Source organism: Mus pahari, chromosome 12, assembly GCF_900095145.1.
Source record: "Mus pahari chromosome 12, PAHARI_EIJ_v1.1, whole genome shotgun sequence".
Taxonomy (NCBI): Eukaryota; Metazoa; Chordata; class Mammalia; order Rodentia; family Muridae; genus Mus; species Mus pahari.
Window position 1 is genome coordinate 30,996,692 of NC_034601.1, and position 22,279 is coordinate 31,018,970.

Below are 22,279 nucleotides of genomic sequence, written 5' to 3' on the forward strand. Positions count from 1 at the left end.
TCTGCCTCCTGAGTGCTGGGATTAAAGGCGTGTACCACCACACCCAGCTTGATACCATCTTCTTGTGCAAATGTCTATGCAGACAAAACATCCATATGTATACATAGATCTTTTTATAAGAAAGCATTCTGTGGACCCTTAAAAAACTGGAAATTTGTCTCCGAGGTTTGGAAAATTTACTATTTCTTGTTCCTTAGGTAAGAAGAATTTTAAAGTTGATTGCATCTCAACTTTGACATGCCAGATTATACAGGACACTTTAAATGACCTGTCTTGAATTTCTGAGCCCTACTTTTATTCTTGGCTGTAGCATTGTGGAATCATAGTACTCATTGTGGTTCAGCTGTGAATATTCACAGTTGTAAAATATATATCAAGGTGAATGTGTATAACTTTCTCCGCTAGAGACCATTTTTGCCCAAGAAATTTTTATGCAGTCAAAGTATGTAGGTATAATACAAATAGGAAGACATATGAAGCATTTTCTGATAATAAATCACAAAGAAATTATTTTTTCTAAAGATTTATTCATTTTATATATATATATGAGTACACTATAGCTGTCTTCAGATGCATCAGAAGAGGGCATCAGATTCCATTAGATTGTGGGCCATCTTGTGGTTGCTTAGAATTGAACTCAGGACCTCTGGAAGAGCAGTCAGTGCTTTTAACCACTGATCCATCTCTCCAGCACCCAGAAATTATTTTAAAATAATTCTTTGATATAAATGTACTTTTACCATTTATTAAATACTAAAGCAAATTTGTATGAGTCTGTTGTGTGTTTATTTTTATATGAAATATTAAATCTTGGCCGAATGTTTGATGTTGTAAGGTGTAGAACATCTTCAGCATTTTTAAGAGTTGATTGATATTTTGATTTTAAAATTAATAGTGCTGAGACTATTATTCATGTAAATACCTAGTACAAAATGGTAGCATTATTAGTTTTTCAGAAGTGCTTGGAAGTTCTGTCCTGATCCTACCATGCCGAAATTCAAGGTGAAGAATTTTTTTGACTTACATAGCAAATTAAAAAAAAAAAAAGCCTTCTAATATAGTGCAAAGATACATTGTCTTAATATCTGCTCAGGATGCACTACACAAAAATATTACAAGTCTCTATTTTCTAAAATTAATCATGTTTTCTGTAAAAGCAGAAGATTCTATAAGTTTAGTAAAAACATTGCAACTGGCACTGGAGAGATGGCAAAGACATTAAGGGCATTTGCCATTTGTCCTAGCTAGGCTTAATACTGCAGTGATGAAACACCATGACCAAAAGGAAGAAAGCAGTTATTTAGCTTACATGTCCATATCACCTGGAGACAGGAACTGATGCAGAGGCCATGGAGGGTGCTGCTTACTGCCTTGCTCTTGATGGCTTGTTCAGCCTGCTTTCTTATAGAATCCAGGACCTCCAGCCTAGGAGTGACCTCTACCCACAATGGGCTGGTCCCTTCCACATCAATCATTAATTAAGAAAATGCCCTATAGGCTTGCCTACAGCTGATGAATTTGAGCAGATTTTTGATCCATTTAGTTTTGTTTTTAATTTTGCCTTTTGTTTTTGACTATTCCTTGTTTGCCGTCTGATTTGTTGAAGTTCCTTGTGGATGTGAGATTTGTTGTTGAGACATTTAACCTAGACTAGCCTCAAACTAGGAATTGATTTTGGCCTTCCCCTGCTCCTCCCAGCGAATGAGATTGCAGGCATGTAGCACCCTACAGAGACGAAGACTTTGTATTTTAATGGTCTGTTCATTTTAAACTCAAGATGTATGTCATCTTTCTGTTAATTTTGTTCTTTTTCTTTCTTTCTTTTTTTAAGATTTATTTATTTATTTATTATATGTAAGTACACTGTAGCTGTCTTCAGACACTCCAGAAGAGGGCATCAAGATCGCATTAGGGATGGTTGTGAACCACCATGTGGTTGCTGGGATTTGAACTCAGGACCTTCAGAAGAGCAGTCAGTGCTCTTACCCGCTGAGCCATCTCTCCAGCCCCCTAATTTTGTTCTTGATATTTAATCTTTAAGATTAAAAAAAGAAGCCAGCGTGGTGGCACACACCTTTAATCCCAGCACTCGAGAGGCAGAGGCAGGCGGATTTCTGAGTTCAAGGCCAGCCCGGTCTACAAAGTGAGTTCCAGGACAGCCAGGGCTATACAGAGAAACCCTGTCTTGAAAAACCAAACCAAACCAAAACAAAAAAAAGTGTGTGTGTGTGTGTGTGTGTGTGTGTGTGTGTGTGTGTGTGTGTGTGAATCCCCTCAGAGGCCAGAAGAGAATGTTGGAGCTCCTGGAGCTGCAGTTAGAAGTAGAGAACTGGAGGGCTGGGCTGGTGAGATGACTCAGCGGGTAAGAGCACCCGACTGCTCTTCCAAAGGTGCAGAGTTCAAGTCCCAGCAACCACATGGTGGCTCACAACCATCCTTAACAAGATCTGACGCCCTCTTCTGAAGTAGAGAACTGTCTGACATGAGTGCTGGGAACAAAGTCAGGTCCTCGGTAAGAGCAGTCTCTTTTTGAGACTATTGATTGTGTATGATTTGTGTGTGTGTGCATGTGCACGTGTGATAACATTTTCTTTTGTTCCCTTATTTCTCTTATGTTTCCATTCTTGTATTTCTCGACTGAGACTTTCCATCTGTTCACTTTATAATGTAGTGCCAAAACCAAATTTGAAGCTTTGTGGGTGTGGCTTATTAATTCAGCTTGCACTGAAAAGCACTGTTTCGGACTTTCTAGTTTAGTTTCTTTACTCTGAGTATCTGAAGGGGTTAGGAGGGTTGCTTGACTATCTGCAGAGAACAGATGAAACAGTCTTGACTATTGCAGTGACTTTCAACTGGCAGCCTAGTTTTTAGCGTCTGTATCTTAAGAGGTACCTGGAATGTCTTGTGAAGCTTCCTGATTGGTGGAAAGAAACTTCGAATACACTCAGTATTATTAGGAACCTACAACTCTTTAGAAGTCTATATATACTTCATACTTCTTAGGGTTTATATGTAACTCAAATCTTTCTGATTTTGTAGCAATGCATTCTTGTAGTTTTAGTTTTCCATGTTAAAGTCACATATTTTCTAATAAGATGGTATGTCATTTCTTATAATATAATTAGAGTTTGCATTTGGAGGCTAGAGAGATGGCTCAGCAGTTAAAAGCACTGGTTGTTCTTGCAGAGCATGAGGATTCAATTCCCAGCACCTACATGATGGCTCACAACTATCTATAACTGCAGTCCCAGGGATTTAGTGCCCTCTTTTCTCTGTGAGCACCAAGCAGACATATGATATACAGACATATATGCAGATAAAATATCAATATGCATTAAAATGTATTTTGTGGTGTCCCATTATTGGTATTATAGCTATTAAATGTTTAGCCCATTTAGGATATGTTTCAGGTTTACAGGAGGGATAGGCTGACTTAGCATGCTGGGAGTATATAATGTTTGAATAAAATAAAAATAGCATCTTTATTCAGTGAGTTTTGGATATAGATTGGCAGAGTAGAGCTGTTACTCAAAGCAGTGGCAAAGGCATTATAGGTATGTTGTTTGTTTATTTCCTGAGACAGAGTTTCTCTGTATAGGCCAAGCTGTCTGGAGATCACGCTGTAGACCAAGCTGGCCACACATTGTACAGACATATTACTGCGTACAAACAAGTTCTGACTTTTTTTTAAAGATTTATTTATTTATTATATATATATGTAAGTACACTGTAACTGTCTTCAGACACCCCAGAAGAGAGCATCAGATCTCATTACAGATGGTTGTGAGCCACCATGTGGTTGCTGGGAATTGAACTCAGGACCCTCAGAAGAGCAGTCAGTACTCTTAACCGCCATCTCTCCAGCTCCAAGTTCTGACTTTTTTGTCTTTAGGTTTAAAGGGGTTTCTTCTCAGCTAAAATCAGCATTTTTCTTTAGGAAAAAGAATGACTAAATAGTTAATTTTTGTGAAAAAATTTTTAGATTTTAGAAATTTAATTGGAAAAAAATTTTTTTGGAAGAGGCTCTGTTTTTGTAGCACAGACCGGTATTGAACTTGCTATGAAGCTGAGGGTGACCTTGAAATCTTGATCTTGCCTCCCAAGTTCTGGGATCACAAGCTTGTGCTATATCTGACCTCTTGGGGCGGGGCTTGAGTCTTTGGGGGCATCTGTCTGTGTAGATGCTTGCAGTGGTGGCCTGGGTGTCAGATAGTCTGGAGCTGAAGTTACAGTGGTTGTGATCCATCTGACATGGGTTCTGGTTCTGGGGTCATCTGTAAGAGTAGGATGCATTCTTTTTTTTTTTTTTTAATTAGATATTTTCTTTATTTACATTTCAAATGCTATCCTGAAAGTTCCCTATACCCTCCCCCCACCCTGCTCCCCTACCCACCCACTTCCACTTCTTGGCCCTGGCGTCTTGTACTGGGGCACATAAAGTTTGCAAGACCTAGGAACCTCTCCTCCCAATGATGGCCAACTAGGCCATCTTCTGCTACATATGCAGCTAGAGACACGAGCTCTGTGGGTACTGGTTAGTTCATATTATTGTTCCACCTATAGGGTTGCAGACTCCTTCGGCTCCTTGTGTACTTTCTCTAGCTCATCTATTGGGGGCCCTGTGTTCATCCTAAAGATCACTGTGAGCATCCACTTCTGTATTTGCCAGGCACTGAGTCATCTCTTTAGCTGTACAACCCCCGCCCTCATTCTGGCCCCAACAAAGACAAGGTCTTACTAGGTCTATAGTAAAGAGGGTGTGTGTGTGTGTGTGTGTGTGAGAGAGAGAGAGGGGGGGGTAAATGAAAGGATAACTGAAAAATTCGTTAAGAGTGAGGATGCTTCATTACTAGAGTTTCAGTAGTGGACAGAACAATTAGGTGGTAGGTCAGTGAGGAAACAAACTGTAAATCAGGTACAGTATTCCTCCCTTGCCTTGTGGTGAGACATTCTTTTTCCTTCAATGGGCATTTGAAACTGGGTAATACTGAACCAGTATACCAACAGTTGACGCGATGACAAAAATGTTTAGTTACTAACAAGTAGGTAATGGATGTAGAATTATACTGGTATATACTGGGCAAAGCAGTGATTTACTCATCTGACAATATGGAGTGAGATGGTGTGAGATTTGAGCAACAATGAGAATGATAAACAGTGTAAAACTTATGAGTTACTTATTTCTGGAATTTTGTAGATTCAGATTGTGGTTGATTATGATGTCTGAAACTTGGGAAAGCAAAATCATGGGAAGTGGGGTGGTTACTGTATACAAAACGGAAGCAAAGTTGGGGACATTACTAGCTAGATACCTTTAAAAGGATTATAAAAATAAGATCAACAGTTGTATCACAGTAAAGGCTTAGATGAAAGCATAAAAGGTGTGGAGCTATAGAAAAGCTGCTCACAGAGAAAAGCTTAGGTCTTCTGGCTTCACTCCTAATTCTACCAGACATCTGAAGACTCAGTACTAAATCTTTACACAGTCTTTCATTTTATAAAGACCATACTAAACTCTTATACCAAAGCCAGATAAGGTATTCATAAGAAAACTACAGGCCAATATCATAACTTGAACACAATTCTCAACAGAGGACAAATGGAGTCCAACAGTGAAAAAGACTTAACACATCAGGCAGGATTTTCTTTCTTAGAGATGCAAGAATGGTTTAAAGTCTAAAACATGCTAGTGTAGTATATTAGTAAAATAAAACCAAAAAGTACATCTCAGTAGACATAGAAAAAGCACTTGACAAAAATCCAAATTCATTCAGCAGTAGAAACTCTCGTGTAGAAAGGAGCTTCTCAACGCAGTAGAGCACACCCATGGGAAGCAGATGCTGTAGTGCTTAAGAGCACTTCTGGGCTAGAGAGATGGCTCAGGGGTAAAAGCTGAGCTCACACTAAAAACACAAGAGCACTTCCTGCACTTTCAGAGGAGCTTAGTTTAGTTCCCAGTACTCAAAACCACTTGTAACTCTAGCTTTTGGGGTTTTGATGCCCTTGTCTGGACTTTGTGGGCATCCAAGTACCATAACATACACTCACACAAACACAACACAATACATGTAAGTTAAAAGAAAAACCTTTAAAAAAATACGTTGTAGGCAGTCATGCTTAATGGCTGCCTTCCTTGAATGTCTGTTTCCTATTTATGTTCAGCTTTGTATTGACCACTTTCACCAGAAAAGTTAAGACAAAAAGGTATCAAGATTGGTAAGTGTAAGTAAAGCGAGCACCCCAGGAAATGAGCTTGTATGCCCACCGAAGTACTGCTAGCACCAATAGTGCAGCAGTATTGAAGAGGATTTAGGTTAATATCAAAGAATCATTTGAAAATGGGTGTGGTGATCCATGCCTAGGATCCTAGTCCTTAGGAAGTGGAGTTTGAGGCCAATTTGGGCTACCTCAAGCACTGTCTCAAAATCAGACCAGCAAACAATCCAACCAAACAACCCCAGAAGACACTTGATTTCTATAGACACTTGATGGGAAACCTAAAATAAAATTAAAATTTGATTCACTAGGACAAAAGAAGAAGGAAAGAAAAAAAGAAAAATACTGAGGAATGCTTAGCAAAAGAAATAAAATTTATGCTCAGAATGATGTATAAATATTATATGGGGAGCTGGAGAGATGGCTCAGCAGTACAGAGCACTTGTTCTTGCAGAAGACCTGGGTTTGCTTCCCAACACTTACATAGTGGCTCACAATTGTCTGTAACTTGAGTTCCAGGGATCCAACCCCCTCTTCTGGTGTCCCAAGAGGCACTAGGCATGTGTATGGTGCACACACAAATAGGCACATACACACACATTGAAATAAAGATTAAAAAAAAACCATTAGAAAAATCAAAACTATACATAGAAAATTAACTTGCTTAATAAATGAATATTTAGCTTGTTATGGTAGCAATACTCTCCATGTTGATCTGTACACTCATTACAGTTCTGATAGAATCTGAGCTGATTTGTAGAACTTGGCAGACTGGTTCTGAAAATTGATGTGGAAGTACAAGACATCTGTAATGGCCAAGGCAGTCTTCTAAGAGAACATAAGGAGGAATTCATATACTTCCTTGTTCTAAAACTTACATAAGGTATTGATAATTCAAAGAGCAGTTGAATAGAATTGAAAGGCTTAAAACTAAACTATCTCTCTCTCTCTCTCTCTCTCTCTCTCTCTCTCTCTCTCTCTCTCTCTCTCTCTGTCTCTCTCTCTCTCTCTCTCTCTGTGTGTGTGTGTGTGTCTGTGTCTGTGTTTGTGTCTCTCTCTCTCTCTCTCTCTCTCTCTCTCTCTCTCTCTGTGTGTGTGTGTGTGTGTATGACAAACTAATTGCCAGCAGGAGTACTGTCAGGCAGCCGTATGTTTCACAGGCAACAGAAACCCATTTCTCATGGTTCTGGGGTGCTAGAAAGTACAAGATTTAATCTTTGGCAAGAGGTTCATAGATGGTTGTCTTTTCACTTGACAGAGGGACAAGTAAACCCTGTTCACATCTTTTTGAGATAGAGTTTCTGTAGCCCTGGCTTTCCTGCAACAAAATATGTAAACCAGGCTGGCTTCAACAGGTCTGTCTATGCTTCTTGACTGCCATGTACAACTAGGCATGCATTTTATAGAGGAATTGATCTCATTTCTGAGGGGTCTGCTATCATGACGAAATCATACTGGACTCACCTCACATTGGGACTTAGGATACAAATTTTGGGCAGTCACAAGCATGCTTTCTATAGCAAGTGCCAACCAAGATCACCAAATACCATATGGAAAGTTGTATAGGCATGCAAAAGAATAAAGTTCAACTGCATATCATGTGCAAGCATTAACTTGAAATGGACCACTTTAAGAAAAAAACCTGTATAAAACTCTTAGGAATGTAAGGTTAAGGATTTCTACATATGACAGACAGCTAAAGCATGAGTAAGAAAAGAAATACATTAGACCTTTCATTAAAATGAATATGGAAAAATTTTATGTGTATGAATGTTTTGACTGCATGCATGTCTGTGTAACCATGTGGGTGCTTGGTGTCCTTGGAAGATAGAAGAGGGCTTCAGATGGACTGGAGCTTGAACTGTGGGCACTAGTCACCATGTGGTGCTAGGAACCAAACCCGGGTCCTTGGCAAGAGTGGCAACTGCTCTTAACCACCAAACCATCTTAAAATTAAGATTTTTAAGAGTTTTATTTATAATGTATAAAAACCAGAAAACTCTTAACAACTTTTAAGAATGAAAAACTAAGAAACTCAATTTAAAAATAAAGGATCTGAGAGATAAATATTTAGATAATAATTGTGAAATCTGCAGTACTTCATTAGTCATCAGAAGATTACATATCAAAACCATGATATACCACTTTATGTATTAGGGTGATTAAATTAAAGACTTTTTTTTAGTTAGGATGTAGAAAATTGTAGCTCAGCGTTGGCATATAAAATGGTAAGGCCACCTCAGAAAGCAGTTGGCAGTTTTTCAAGGGATTAAAGCATAGAATTACTGTGACCCACAAGACCACTCATAACTATATATGCACAAGCAATGAAAATGTATCCGTACAATACCTTCTTCATAAATGTTTATAAAAGTGTAATTCATAATAGCTAAAGGGTAGAAATAATCCAAATGTCCCTTAGCTGATGAGAGATATAGTTGTTATAGAGATATACAATGCAATATTAGTTAGCCATAGAAAAGAATATAATATTGATAATTTGCTACAGTGAAAGTCAGTCTTAAAAGCATTAGGCTAAATGAAACCTGTCAACAAGAGATTGCATGTCACATGATTCAGTTATATGAAGTGTCTAAAATAAATACCATAGTCAAATGAAACAGGTTTCTTATTAAGGTGATAAAATACTCAAGTTCAATCTGGTGATAGTTGTACATACCCATTAATTTCATAAGAACTGTTGAGTTGGATATTTTTATTAAGCTATTAGAAATAAAATGGGACAGTGTCTTAATCAGGGTTTCTATTCCTGAACAAACATCATGACCAAGAAGCAAGTTGTGGAGGAAAGGGTTTATTCAGCTTACACTTCCATACTGCTGTTCATCACCAAAGGAAGTCAGTACTGGAACTCAAACAGGTCAGGAAGCAGGAGCTGATGCAGAGGCCATGGAGGGATGTTACTTACTGGCTTGCTTCCCCTGGCTTGCTCAGCCTGCTCTCTTATAGAACCAAGACTATCAGCCTAGAGATGGCACCACCCACAAGGGGACCTCCCTCTTTGCCTTACAGCTGGATCTCGTGGAAGCATTTTCCCAACTGAAGCTCCTTTCTCTGTGATAACTCCAGCCTGTGTCAAGTTGACACAAAACTAGCCAGTACAGACTGTGAAGTAGACTATGGAGTAAGATGCTTGCCACTAAACCTGACAACCCAAGGTGGTCCATCTGTAGGCTGATTGGCCTCCATACAGTGTGCTGGGGTCCTCTCTCCCAAGAAACAAGTGAAAGAAAATTTGAAAATAACCTTTTTGGTGAGTGTGTATGTGTGTAATATACATGTATGTATGTATGTATGTATGTATGTATGTATGTATGTTAAATACAGAGCTCATTGAATAATAAAACTCTTAAAACTCATCTGTTTTCTCTCTTTTCCTCTAGAAATCATGTCCACACCAGGAAAAGAGAACTTTCGCCTGAAAAGTTACAAGAACAAATCTCTGAATCCTGATGAGATGCGCAGGAGGAGGGAGGAAGAAGGACTGCAGTTACGGAAGCAGAAAAGAGAAGAGCAGGTAAGCCTGTGATGCAACTGTCTAAAAGTGCAGCATGCTTCTGATTTGCTTGTGTTACTGAAGTCTCATGGCAGAGCATTGCCTCTTGTTACAAAATGTTTGAGAAGTTTAAGATAAACAGAGTTTGAGGGTTTTCTTAACCTGATGACTGCCAACTGTGTGCTGTGGATGCTCTGTACAGTTCTAATGCCTAATGTTTTGAAGTAAAATTTCAGGGAACACAACTTTTTTTTTCTCAGTGTATTTTATCCAAAAGGACATTTTAGATAATGCTTTTAGAATAATAGTAATAGAATTATTCTTGTTGTTATTAAGATTACATTTATTTAATGTGTGTGCATGATGTTTGTGTGGCAGGGTAGGAGTAGACATTTTGGAACCAAGGACGTATGTGGAAGTCAGAGGACAACTTGTGGAAGTTGATTTTCTGTCTGCCATGTGTGTCCCAGGGTGGTAGTAAGTGCCACTGACATGAAGATTGAGGACTTTGTCTCTCACTCTTTTTTTGTTTTTTTTGAGACAGGGTTGTTCCTGGCTGTCCTGCAACTCACTTTGTAGACCAGGCTGGCCTCGGACTCAGAAATCCGTCTGCCTCCGCCTCCTGAGTGCTGGGATTAAAGGCATGTGCCACCACGCCTGGCTAGTCTCTCACTTTGTAAATGCTCAGGACAAAGCTGGTTGGCAGGTCACACTTACAGTTGAAGTACTTGGGAAGCTGAGACAAGAACATTATTGCTAGTTTGAGGACAGCGTAGTTTACAGACTTTCAAAACTTGGGACAGCACTTGGTTTAGTAGGTAAAGATGGTATTTTTCTTTGCAGCCTTGTGTCAATGTCAAAATTTTTCACCTTACTGATTATTATTTTTTGTGATAGCTTATTCATGTTTCAATTCTGTTATAAAATTTCCATAACTTTTTTTTTATTTATTTAACTGCTAAAAGCAGAAGCTCAACATCCATAGTATATAAATTGAAAAATATGATCATACTTTTGACTAAAAGTGTTTGTGGTTATAGTTGGAAGTTTACCCTATTTATTGTATAAAAATCTGAAATTGTGCTAGGGCTTTAATTTTCTGGAATATTGCTTTATTTAAAATCTTAGCTTTGAGGGCTGGAGAAATAGATGGCTCAATAGTTAAGGGCACTGGTTGCCCTTCCAAAGGTTCTGAGTTCAATTCCCAGCTACCATGTGGTGGCTCCAAACTATCTGTACTGGCTAGCTTTGTGTGAACTTGACACAGCTGGAGTTATCACAGAGAAAGGAGCTTTAGATGGGGAAATGCCCCCATGAGATCCAGCTGTGGGGCATTTCCTCAATTAGTGATCAAGGGGAGAGGCCCCTTGTGGGTGGGACCATCTCTGGGCTGGTAGTCTTGGATTCTATAAGAAAGCAGGCTGAGCAAGCCAGGGGAAGCAAGCCAGTAAAGAACATCCCTCCATGGCTTCTGCATCAGCTCCTGCTTTCTGACCTGTTTGAGTTCCAGTCCTGCATCCTTTGGTGATCAACAGCAGTATGGAAATGTAAGCGGAATAAACCCTTTCCTCCTAAACTTGCTTCTTGGTCATGATGTTTGTGCAGGAATAGAAACCCTGACTAAGACACTATCCATAATGGGATCTGATGCCTACTTCTGTAGATGCAGATAGAGCACTCATAGACATAAAAATACATAAATCTTTAAAAAAAAAAAATCTTTGAGCCAAGTATGATGGTATACCTTTAATTTCAGTACTTGGGAAGCAGGGGAAGGTGGATATATATATATATATTTTTTGCTTTATTATATATAGGAGGTCAAACCCAGGGCATCATGGGTACTGGATAACAGCTATGCCACCAACCCTGAGCCTGCCCCTGTCTCTTGTTTAAAAATAGAAGGTGGATAATTTTAAGTTGGTGGCCAGCTTCAGAGGGAGTTCTAGGCCAACCAAAGACACCCCCCCCCCCCAAGTGATCTTAACTTGGCCACTTTATAAATTCTGTTTTGTATGGCTAAACTGCCAAAGCTAATTAATACTTCAAGCTTGGTTTATAAGATAGTGAAGATCAGGAAAACGGGAAATCATTTGGTACTGTTGATTCCCCCACAGCTGCTTTGTCATTCATCTGGAAAAGTCACTGGCTTATGCCAGCAGTTAGGTCTGAGTGAAGTGTGGCAAGCATTTGGTACTGCCAAGAACAAAGTGTTAGCTGCATCTATTAGTGCCATCTTCTAGTAGAGTAGAATTTCATGTTTGTTGTGTAGGTAGAGTGTATAAATGACCCCTGTCTAGTTCTCAGACAGTTGAAACTAAACATTCTTCTGTACAGAAAGAACCTATTTTGTGTTTAATGAATTACAGATTTTTGCTGACTTGATGTGATTTGGTCATAAGATATTGCTATAAAGTTCATTAAAAAAAAAAAAACAAAAAAACAAGTGATGCAGAATGAAGGCTTTGGTACTTTTAGTTACAAGAAATATTTTCTGGAATAACAGGTTGATACAATCTGGACTATTTGTGTTTCCCATCAGTTGGCTTGGCTGATGAGTCCAGGTATCCTGTTCTGTATGTGGTAGTCGCACAGACATGCAGGTCGTGATTGTCTGGGCAGTTATGTTTCCTTTGTACAGTCTTACTTTGTAAGTGATTGGCACACATAGTAGGGGAAGCCAAATAGTATTAAAATACTTGAAAATTAACCAGCAGTTTCTGAGATAAGGTGATTTTTAACGCTTGTGGATGAGTAATTTCTACATATTGGTGAGTTTAAAGTGTCTACTGATGTTCCTTTGTGGTAGGTAAAGTTTTTTTTTGTTTTGTTTTGTTTTGTTTTTTTGAGACAGAGTTTCTCTGTATAGCTCTGGCTGTCCTGGAACTCACTCTGTAGACCAGGCTGGCCTCGAACTCAGAAATCTGCCTGGCTCTGCTTCCCAAGTGCTGGGATTAAAGGCGTGCGCCTCCATGCCCGGCTAGGTAAAGTTCTTATAGCAGCATCCTTTCTGTTTGTTTCTACTAGTACAGTTGTATTCTTGAGTGTATGCAGTATCCATCATGGAATTAAGTAGCTACGTTTCCTTTTATGTAATGTGGTGGTGTTGTTGTTTTTCTGGAGTTTTCATTCTTTTTTTCTTTTTCTTTTTCTTTTTCTTTTTCTTTTTCTTTTTCTTTATCTTTTTCTTTTTCTTTTTGTTTTGTTTTGTTTTCTTTTTTTTTTTTTTTTTTTTAAGATTTATTTATTATATACATGTGAGTACACTGTTGCTGTCCTCAGACACATCAGAAGAGGGCATCAGACCCCATTTACAAATGGTTGTGAGCCACCATGTGGTTGCTGGGATTTGAACTCAGGACCGACCTCTGGAAGAGCACTCAGTGCTCTTAACTGATGAGCCATCTCTCTCCAGCCCTCTTTCCTTTTTTAGGATTTATTTATTTACGTGTTATGTGTATGGGTATTTTTTTCTGCATGTATTTATGTATGTATGCATACTATGTGCATGCATGGAGGCCAGAAGAGGATGTCAGATCCAGGAACTGTGAGCCTCCATGTGGGAGCTATGAACTTGGGGTGACTGGTCCTCTGCAAGAACAATGGATGCTTCTAACCACTGAGCTATCTCTCCATCCCTTTAAAAAATATTTTATTTTTGCATTTTTTCTATGTGTTTTCTCTCTATGTATGTCTGTGTATTCTGTACACGCCTGGTACCTGTGGAAGACATAGAGGCTCAGTTAGATCCCCTGGAACTAGAATTAGAGATGGTTGTGAACACTAGGTAGGTGCTCAGAACTGAACCCAGGTCCTTTGGAAGAGTAGCAGTGTTCTTAACCACTAAGGTAATCTCTCAAGCAAACCTCCCCCCACTAAGTGTTTTTGTGTTTTTTTTTAAATTTCTTTAGCTTTAACTTTGTAACATTTAGTCATCCCCTTCTATAGCTAGGTTATTAATTTGTTTATGAGACAGGATCTCATTATTTAGCTTTGGCTGTCCTGGAGCTTGCTGTGTAGACCACACTTGCCTCTACCTCCCAAAATATTGGGACTAAAGCCATATATTAGTACAATGTTTTGTTAATTTGAGCTTTTGTTTTTTAGTTTAACTTTGTATTTATTTGTAAACTTTTCAGAAAATTTTTGGCTTTAATGTGTGTGTGTGTGTGTGTGTGTGTGTGTGTGTGTGTGTGTGTGTGTGTTTGTGGGGGTCCTTCCCAGTATAATTTTTTTCTCTTGGATCAGTTAATATTGCTTATCCTGTGGACTTGCTGTGTAGCTATTGTACTGAGATTTTTTTTACTGGGAATTTCTTCTTTTTCTTACAATGATCCTTTCTCATTACTCTCATTTGTTTTCTAGAGCAGTGGTTTTCAACTATCTTAATGTTGCCACCCTTTAATACAGTTCCTCATGCTGTGGTGACCCCTAACCGTATAATTATTTTGTTGCTACTTTATAACTGCAATTTTGCTACTGTTATGAATTATAAATATTTGTTATTTCATGGTGGACTTAGGTGACCCCTGTGAAAGGGTCCTTTAACCTCCCAAAGGGGTTGAGACTCACTGGTGAGAATGGCTTTTCTAGACGCATTAACTCCCTCCTTTTGCTAAAGTTAGAGTTGAGTAGATTTTTGAGTAGGGGTCATGTAGAAACTGGGGTTTTGTCTCATAGCTTTGACCTGCCTGGTAGTTACTGTGTAGACTCCATCTTTGAACTCCTGTCAGTCCTTCTACCTCAGCCCCTCAAACATAGAGATCCTCTTAGAATGTTGGAACGGTTTTCCTTCAGACTGCTTTCTCAATGCTACTGTCACTTCTTTGTGCATTTTCTTTTTAAGTACTTCCCCCAATTCTGAAGTCTATAATGATAAATGTTGATTTTTTTTTTTAAAAATTTATTCATTGTGTTAGGCATAATTAACAATTCACATCTTTGAAATCAGATGATAAACTATAGAATGGTCTTAATTTCTCTTTTCTTATTTTTAAACTATTCTGATGTGCTTCATTTCTGAGTGTTGGTAATACTTTATGAGTCTGCATCTCTTTCCTTCCTTGTAATTTATTTCCTTCCCTTACCCTTTACCTCCCCTCCCCGCTTCCCTTTTTATCTCTTTATTTTTTTTGTAAGCCCTGGCTATGTAGCCTGTGTAGCCCTGGATGGGTTAGAATTGTCTACATAGAGCAGTTCTGCTTTCCTCTGTGTCCTGTATGCTGGGATTAAAGTGTGTGCCACTACACCTGCCACAACAGGGTTTTATTTCTGAAGTTACAGGCATAGAAAAGTCTTACTCTGTCACTTTTCTCTGTCTTATATAAAAGTCACTTTTTTTTTTTTTTAAAGATTTATTTATTTATTTATTATATGTAAGTATGCTGTAGCTGTCTTCAGACACTCCAGAAGAGGGAGTCAGATCTTGTTATGGATGGTTATGAGCCACCATGTGGTTGCTGGGATTTGAACTCTGCACCTTCAGAAGAGCAGTCGGGTGCTCTTACCCACTGAGCCATCTCTCCAGCCCTAAAAGTCACATTTTTTAGTTTGCAAATTTTATTGACTATACAAGGAAAATTAGTATCATTTTTTGTTAAATGACTATACAGCTCTCAATTAGTGAACTGAACCAATTAATATTTTGCAGTGTGGATAATAGTTAACTCTTGAGTATTTGCTGTATCAGGTACCAGTCTAAGCATTTTTGTGAAGGTAGGCTGGCCTTGAACTCACTAAGATCTCCATGCTTCTATATCATGAGTGCACAGCTCCATTCTAAGCATTTTATGAATTACTTATCCCTAGTCGCATAGGTGGTTGACATCACCTGAACCAGTAATGTTGAAAGTGTGTTCTGTAGAGCTTCAGGTTCTAGTTGCATCTATCACTGCTTTTATTATCTCCCTGAATTCCTAAATTTTTGAGCTGATTGTACAGTATGGTGGCCACTTGTTACAATTAATTTGTAGCTAGTTCAAATTGTGATGAGTGGTACAAGCTTAGTAGTAGGTTTTGAAGACTTAGACAGCATAAAGTGTTGCCTCAGAAAATTAATGATACTCTAAAAGATACTGTTCATATAGTCATCCTTTACTGTCATTGATTCCTAGAGATTGGCAACTCTAGAAACCTCAATATACTATCCTTGAAGGTTTTTAAGATGAAGTATTGAATCATTCTAATAGTGTCTTTGTCATTTTTTCCTGAAGAACTGCTAAGACTGCCTTGTGCTGTTTCTCACCAAGTGTTGAGGGTGATGGCTCCAACATGCACAAAAAGTTGTTTTCATCCATGTGGGTTGTTGACGTAATCATCATTGTCATTGTCATCACATTTATGTCATGCAATATTAGGTTTTTCTTGGTTAAGTTTTATGCTCTTGGGTACTGGTATAGATAATGTGGTAGAACAGGTGCTGAATTCTCTTGTGTTAAAATTATATGACTAACAGTCTTTTACTTTTCAGTTATTCAAGAGAAGAAATGTTGCTACAGCAGAAGAAGAAACAGAAGAAGAAGTTATGTCTGATGGTGGCTTTCATGAGGCCCAGATAAATAACATGGAGATGGCACCAGTAAGTATGATAATAAAAAACTCTTTGGTATTATGATGAAGGTAAGAGATATTTTTTGTTTGTTTGTTTTGTTTTTTTGTTTTTTGTTTTCCCTTCCAGATTAATAGAAAGGTTAAGTAAATTGGGCATGGTGATGTCTGTCTGTAATCCCAGTGCTAGGGAGTCTGAAGAAGGAGGATAGAGAGTTCCAGGCCCTCGTTGGCCTTACAGATACTGTTTCAAAAACAAAACAAAACTGTAAAACACATGTGTTGAAACATCTCATTGTACTCGATAATGTATACAGTGAAGGGTGTGTGCGGTACAGAAAGTACATCGTAGGAGGAAGTTCAGAAAGACAGGGTGGCTCAGTGACTTCCAGGGCACTCTGACTCATAAGGTGGAGGTGAGAACTGATTCCCTCTGTCCTGACCACCACATGCACCTATGGCATGTGTACCCTCCCCGGAGTTGTGCATTTGGAAAACTAGATTCTGTATCAGAAGTATTAGATAGTTTTGGGTGTTGCATAAAAGGTACAGAAAATACAGGTACTCAAATCTGCTGAGTTTCTGGGCATTATATATAATAAAATAATTTTAATTATATAAAATATGCTATGCATTTATGAAAATGTCATTAGATCCCTTTATAATGAGCAATTAGTACGTTTTCTCTTTTTTTTTTTCTTATTTCTGTTTTTTTGTTTTTTTGTTTTTTTGTTTTTTTTTTTTCGAGACAGAGTTTCTCTGTGTAGCCCTGGCTGTCCTGGAACTCACTTTGTAGACCAGGCTGGCCTCGAACTCAGAAATCCGCCTGCCTCTGCCTCCCAAGTGCTGGGATTAAAGGCATACGCCACCATGCCCGGCTTATTTCTGTTTTTTTGAGACAGGGTTTCTCTGTAGCTCTGACAGTCCTAGAACTCACTCTGTTGAGCAGGCTGGGCTCGAACTCACAGAGATCTATCTCCCTCTGCCTCCCAAGTGCTAGGCTTAAAGGCCTGTACCACCACTGCATGGCAAGTCTGTATATTTTAAAGATATATTTATTACCCTATGTGTATGAGTTCTGCCTGCATATATGTGTGTGCCTGAAGCCCCTGGAGGCTGGAAGAAGGTGCTGAATCCCTTGGATTTAGCGTTAGTTATAGGTGGTTGTGAGCTGCCATGTTGGTGCTAAGAATTGAACCCAAGTACTCTGCAAGAATGGCAAGTGCTCTTAACCGCTGAGCCATCTCTTCAGCCCCCTATTTTGAGCTGTTAATATAGTCTAATAAAATACATCTTTGTAGTGCTGGAGATCTAACTAATCAGCCTTTTTAGGCTAGACAAACAGCATTGCCTCTGAGCCACACCTCAGCCCTGTATATGGCTTTTTTTTTTTTTTTTTTGTATTTGCCATTTCAGTCGCCAAATATCTTCTGGTAGTCACTAATACTCATTTATTATTTATTCTTTATGAGAACCTCTGTGTGAAAGAAAACAGATGTTTTCCCTTTTTCCTTTACAAATGGTGGTGTGAGGTACACTATTGTGTTTTATGTCACTACGTAGCTCTCCAGTTATGTAACAAAGAAGGTTCTTTTTAGATTTGACAGAGTATAATTTCCTTCTGGAATTTTTTTTTCTTTTCTTTTTTTTTTTTTTTAAAGATTTATTTATTCATTTTATGTGAATACACTGTTGCTTTCTTCAGACACACCAGAAGAGGGCATTGGATCCCATTACAGATAGTTGTGAGCCACCATGTGGTTGCTGGGAATTGAACTCAGGACCTCTGGAAGAACAGTCAGTGCTCTTAACCGCTGAGCCATCTCTCCAGCCCTGGAATTTTTAATAGAGTGAAGTTTTTAGACCATTTAGCTTCATAGCAAAACAGTAAAAAAATAAAAAGCAAAAACCAAACCAAAACAAAAGCACAGGGTTTCTTTGTACTGTTCTGACTACCTACGTTTACAGCCTCTCCCTTCCTTAGCCCAATTATCAGAGTGATAGCTTAGTTAATGAGCTGCTGTTAACATACCTTCTCACCTGGAGCCTGAGGCCTGAGGTTTGTTTACTTTTGGGTCCTCACTTAGTAGGATCATACACAGCTTTACTGCCTTAAAACTCCTCTATTTATCACCCCCCCACACACACACAAAGCTGTTGATTATTTTATTCTCTCCATAGTTTTGCCTGTGCCAGGATACAATGGTTAGAATTACATCTTTTGTAGACTGTTGAGGTTGGCCTTCCAGTTGGTAATGATGCATTTATGTAAGACTTGCACCTCATTTCACTGGAACTTCACTCTTTTTTTTTTTTTTTTTATATCATTGTTTTAAGAACTGTGCATTCTGTGGTAAAATGGCATTTGAGTTTTATATTCTGATAAATAAATCTTGAAGCAGATAAGGCCTGAACTTATGAGACAATAATAGTTAAGAGTTCATGTTTTTTAACTTACTTGGATATAAATTTAGATATAAATTCGTGGTGCATGCCTATAACCCCCTAGCACGTGGGAGGCAGAGGCAGGTAGATCTTTGAGTTTGAGGCCAGCCTGGTCTACAAACCGAATTCCAGGACAGTCAGGGTTACACAGAAAAACCCTGTCTCAACCCTCCTTCCCAAACCCCCCTCCCCCCAAAAGAAAGAAACTTATCTGAGGAGAATGAACTCTGAACAGAGAGAAGCTTAAGTGTCCATGATGCAGCTTAGGTTGAGATTGGTACCTCAGGATGAAGTGATGACACACTGACCAATTGTATCTGTTTCATAAAAATAAATTGAGAACTCCAAAGTAAACCACAGATAACACAGGCTCACTAATGTACCATTCTGATCATATAACACTGAAACAGTTAAAATTGAAAGATGAAAAGAAAATGGGCCCAAAGTCGCATACGTGTCTCAAAATAAATTCAAGTCATATTCATACTACAAAATAAAGCATAACTCAATGTAGACCACAGTTTGGAAGACAGACTATTTTCCTAATAGGAGGTCATTGTCAAGTATAAATGGATAAAAATTTTAAAAAATGTATAAAGACATGGATGAGTGCTAAACCTATATATATATATAGGTTTATATAGGTTTATGTATGTATAGTAGCTATAACTAAGGAAGTATTTCAGAATGCTAATAGTATTTATCTCTGAGTAGTAGTAATTATATCCATCCAGTTTTCATTAGAAAACAATTGGAACACTTTTGTATCTTATCGATGAACTTATGAACTTGTGTATACCAGAATAGCTCGGCCAATGAGCTGCATCCAAGCCCCACAAATGATGGTCTCAAGCATTAATTTGATGGGAATGTATTAAGAGATTGTTGGTAAAACTTCTGTGGGAAATGTTACAGTTTGCCTAGGCTAAGAGGGATTGGATTTTCCTCAAACAGAAATTGTGGCCAACATTTTAATCTGTTTGCCATAAATCTTTCTCAGGCCTTTAGAAGATCTGTCTGGTGCATACCTTTAATCCTAGCACTCTGGTGTGGCAGGCAGATTTCTTGAGTTCAAGGCAAGCTCGGTCCACAGAGTGAGTTCAAGGCCAGCCAGAGTGACACTGAAAAAAGACACAGAGATAGGCAGTCTGTCTTTCCAACTACTAAAAGGGATACTAAGTGAGTGTAGTAGTGTTGGTTTTAAAACTCGCTCTGTGCGAGTACATACTTGTATCTAAGGAGGCCAGGAATGAGCATCAGATATCCTAGAGTGGGAGTTATAGGTACTTGTGAGTGTCCCAATGTGCATTCTAGGACCAGAACTTGGGTATTTCTTCAAGAGCTCTTAATTTCTCAGTCATCTCTTCAGAATATAGTGTCCTAGATGTGTTATTCAGAGTTTATTAGAGAAAGAACCATGGAGAGGGGCTGGGAAAGGGAGGGAGAGAGGGAGGGAGGGCCTTTATGATGGGAGCTGGCAACCAAGTAGTTTGGAGGGCAGGTCAGCAGGCTGGAAACTCGTGAAGTATTGTTGTATTCTGAGACTGAATCCTCTCCTTTCTGGAAACTTCAATCTAAAAGACCTGTAGCTAATTAATTTCACCCCACATTAGGAGAAGCAATCATAATCTGTTCTATTTAGATGTCCTGATTTAAATATTAATCACATCTATACTTGCAGAGTAACATTTAGACTAATATTTGTCTAGGTAACCTGGTTGACACATAAAATTAGTATCAGAATCTACTCCTTATTAGGCATACATACACTTTTTAAACCATATGAAGCTTCAAATAAAGATAAGGAAGACATGCTTTCATCTAAAATGGTATAGCTTTTGTGTAACTAGCCTTCTTCCTAGGAGAGGATGCAAAAATCTTTGTGTAGGGCTGGTGAGATGGCTCAGTGGGTAAGAGCACCCGACTGCTCTTCCAAAGGTCCAGAGTTCAAATCCCAGCAACCACATGGTGGCTCATAACCATCCGTAACAAGATCTTACGCCCTCTTCTGGAGTGTCTGAAGACAGCTACAGTATACTTACATATAATAAATAAATAAATCTTTAAAAAAAAAAAATCTTTGTGTAATGTTCACTCTTCTTGATGTCCTGTAACTTAAATACGATCATATAAATCTGAAAGTGAGGGTATATAAAAAGGAAAAAGATAACTGTTTACTATATATAACACTATTATGTACACATAGGTGTACATATTTTGCATGTATGAAGACTTGTAGTCCCTTAAACACTTATGTTTTTTTTTTCTTTTAAAGTATTTTATCTTTATTTAAAAACCAGGTCCACTTATGTTTTTTTTTTAAAGATTTATTTATTATATGTAAGTACACTGTAGCTGTCTTCACTTTTTCTTTTTTCTCCAGCCCAAAGATTTATTTATTTATTATACATAAGTGCACTGCAGCTGTCTACAGACAAGGACATCAGATCTCATTACAGATGGTTTTGAGCCACCATGTGGTTGCTGGGAATTGAACTCAGAAACTTCGGAAGAGCAGTTAGTTCTCTTAACCGCTGAGCCATCTCTCCAGACCCTGAACACTTGTTCAGGAGTCAGACTCAAGTTTTGAATTTGGCATTGGTTAGAATCTGTAGTTTCTGCAAGATCACTGCCACCTCCTTTACTAAGTATTAGTTGAACATTTCTTGACTGATAACCATCAGTAGTAGTGGTTAATGTGCATAGAAATACTTAATGCTTCCCTATTAATTGTACAATTTTATATCTCTATACATCTGTTGGAAAAAATAAACACAAAAGACAGGGTTACTGGGTATCAAGAAGATTATACTAATCTGGAAGCCCAGATATTAACAAATAACTAGGGAAACTACCTATTAGTGATAGGAGTTTGGTATGTGATTAAATAGGCTGGGGCTATGGGATGTCTTAGGTAGCAGAGTGCTTACCTATAAAACCTTGGGTTCAATCCCCAGTCCCACATAAATTTGGTCTGGTGGCGCTCAGGAATTGGTGGCAAGATCAGAAGTTCAAGGTTACCCTTGGCTAAACAGAGAGTTTGAGGCCAGCCTGAGATGCATGCTACCTGGTCTCATAAATTAAAAGAATAGAACAGAAATGACTGATATAACAGATATGTGGAACAGGTGCTTTAGATTTAGAGGTCATGAAAAAGAACTTTAAATTTTGTATTTTATGCATGTGAATGTTTTGTCTGTTTGTATGCCTATATACTACTTGGGTTCCTGGTGCCCAGGGAGCCCAGAAGAGAAATGGCAATCCCTCTGAACTGGAGGTGGTTGTGAACTGTCTTTTCAGTGCTAGGACTTGAATCTGGGTCCTCAGGAAGAACAGCCAGTGCTCTTTACTGTTGAGCCATCTCTCCTATTCAACCTTTAAATTTTTTATATTTAGTTTTGGTAGCAATAATAGCCATATGCTGAGCTACGTGAACAATGATAACGTGTCTTCTTCAGTGTTTACTACTTAAACGGCTTTCTTACTATCAGCGCCTTCCTGTCTGGCTGGTCTGTCTTTCTTGTCTCCCCTCCCCTCCCCTCCCCTCCCCTCCCC

General features: G+C 38.5%; 1 protein-coding gene across 1 annotated transcript in view; it reads left to right on the forward strand.

Moving 5' to 3' along the window:
- The window catches only part of Kpna1 (karyopherin subunit alpha 1), a 56,856-nt gene that overhangs the window by 7,611 nt on the left and 26,966 nt on the right, over positions 1–22,279 (forward strand). The window contains exons 2-3 of the mRNA XM_021208963.2: positions 9,621–9,754; positions 16,203–16,310. Coding sequence (XP_021064622.1) covers positions 9,626–9,754; positions 16,203–16,310 — 237 coding nt within the window. The 5' untranslated portion in view covers positions 9,621–9,625. The remainder of the gene's footprint in view (positions 1–9,620; positions 9,755–16,202; positions 16,311–22,279) is intronic.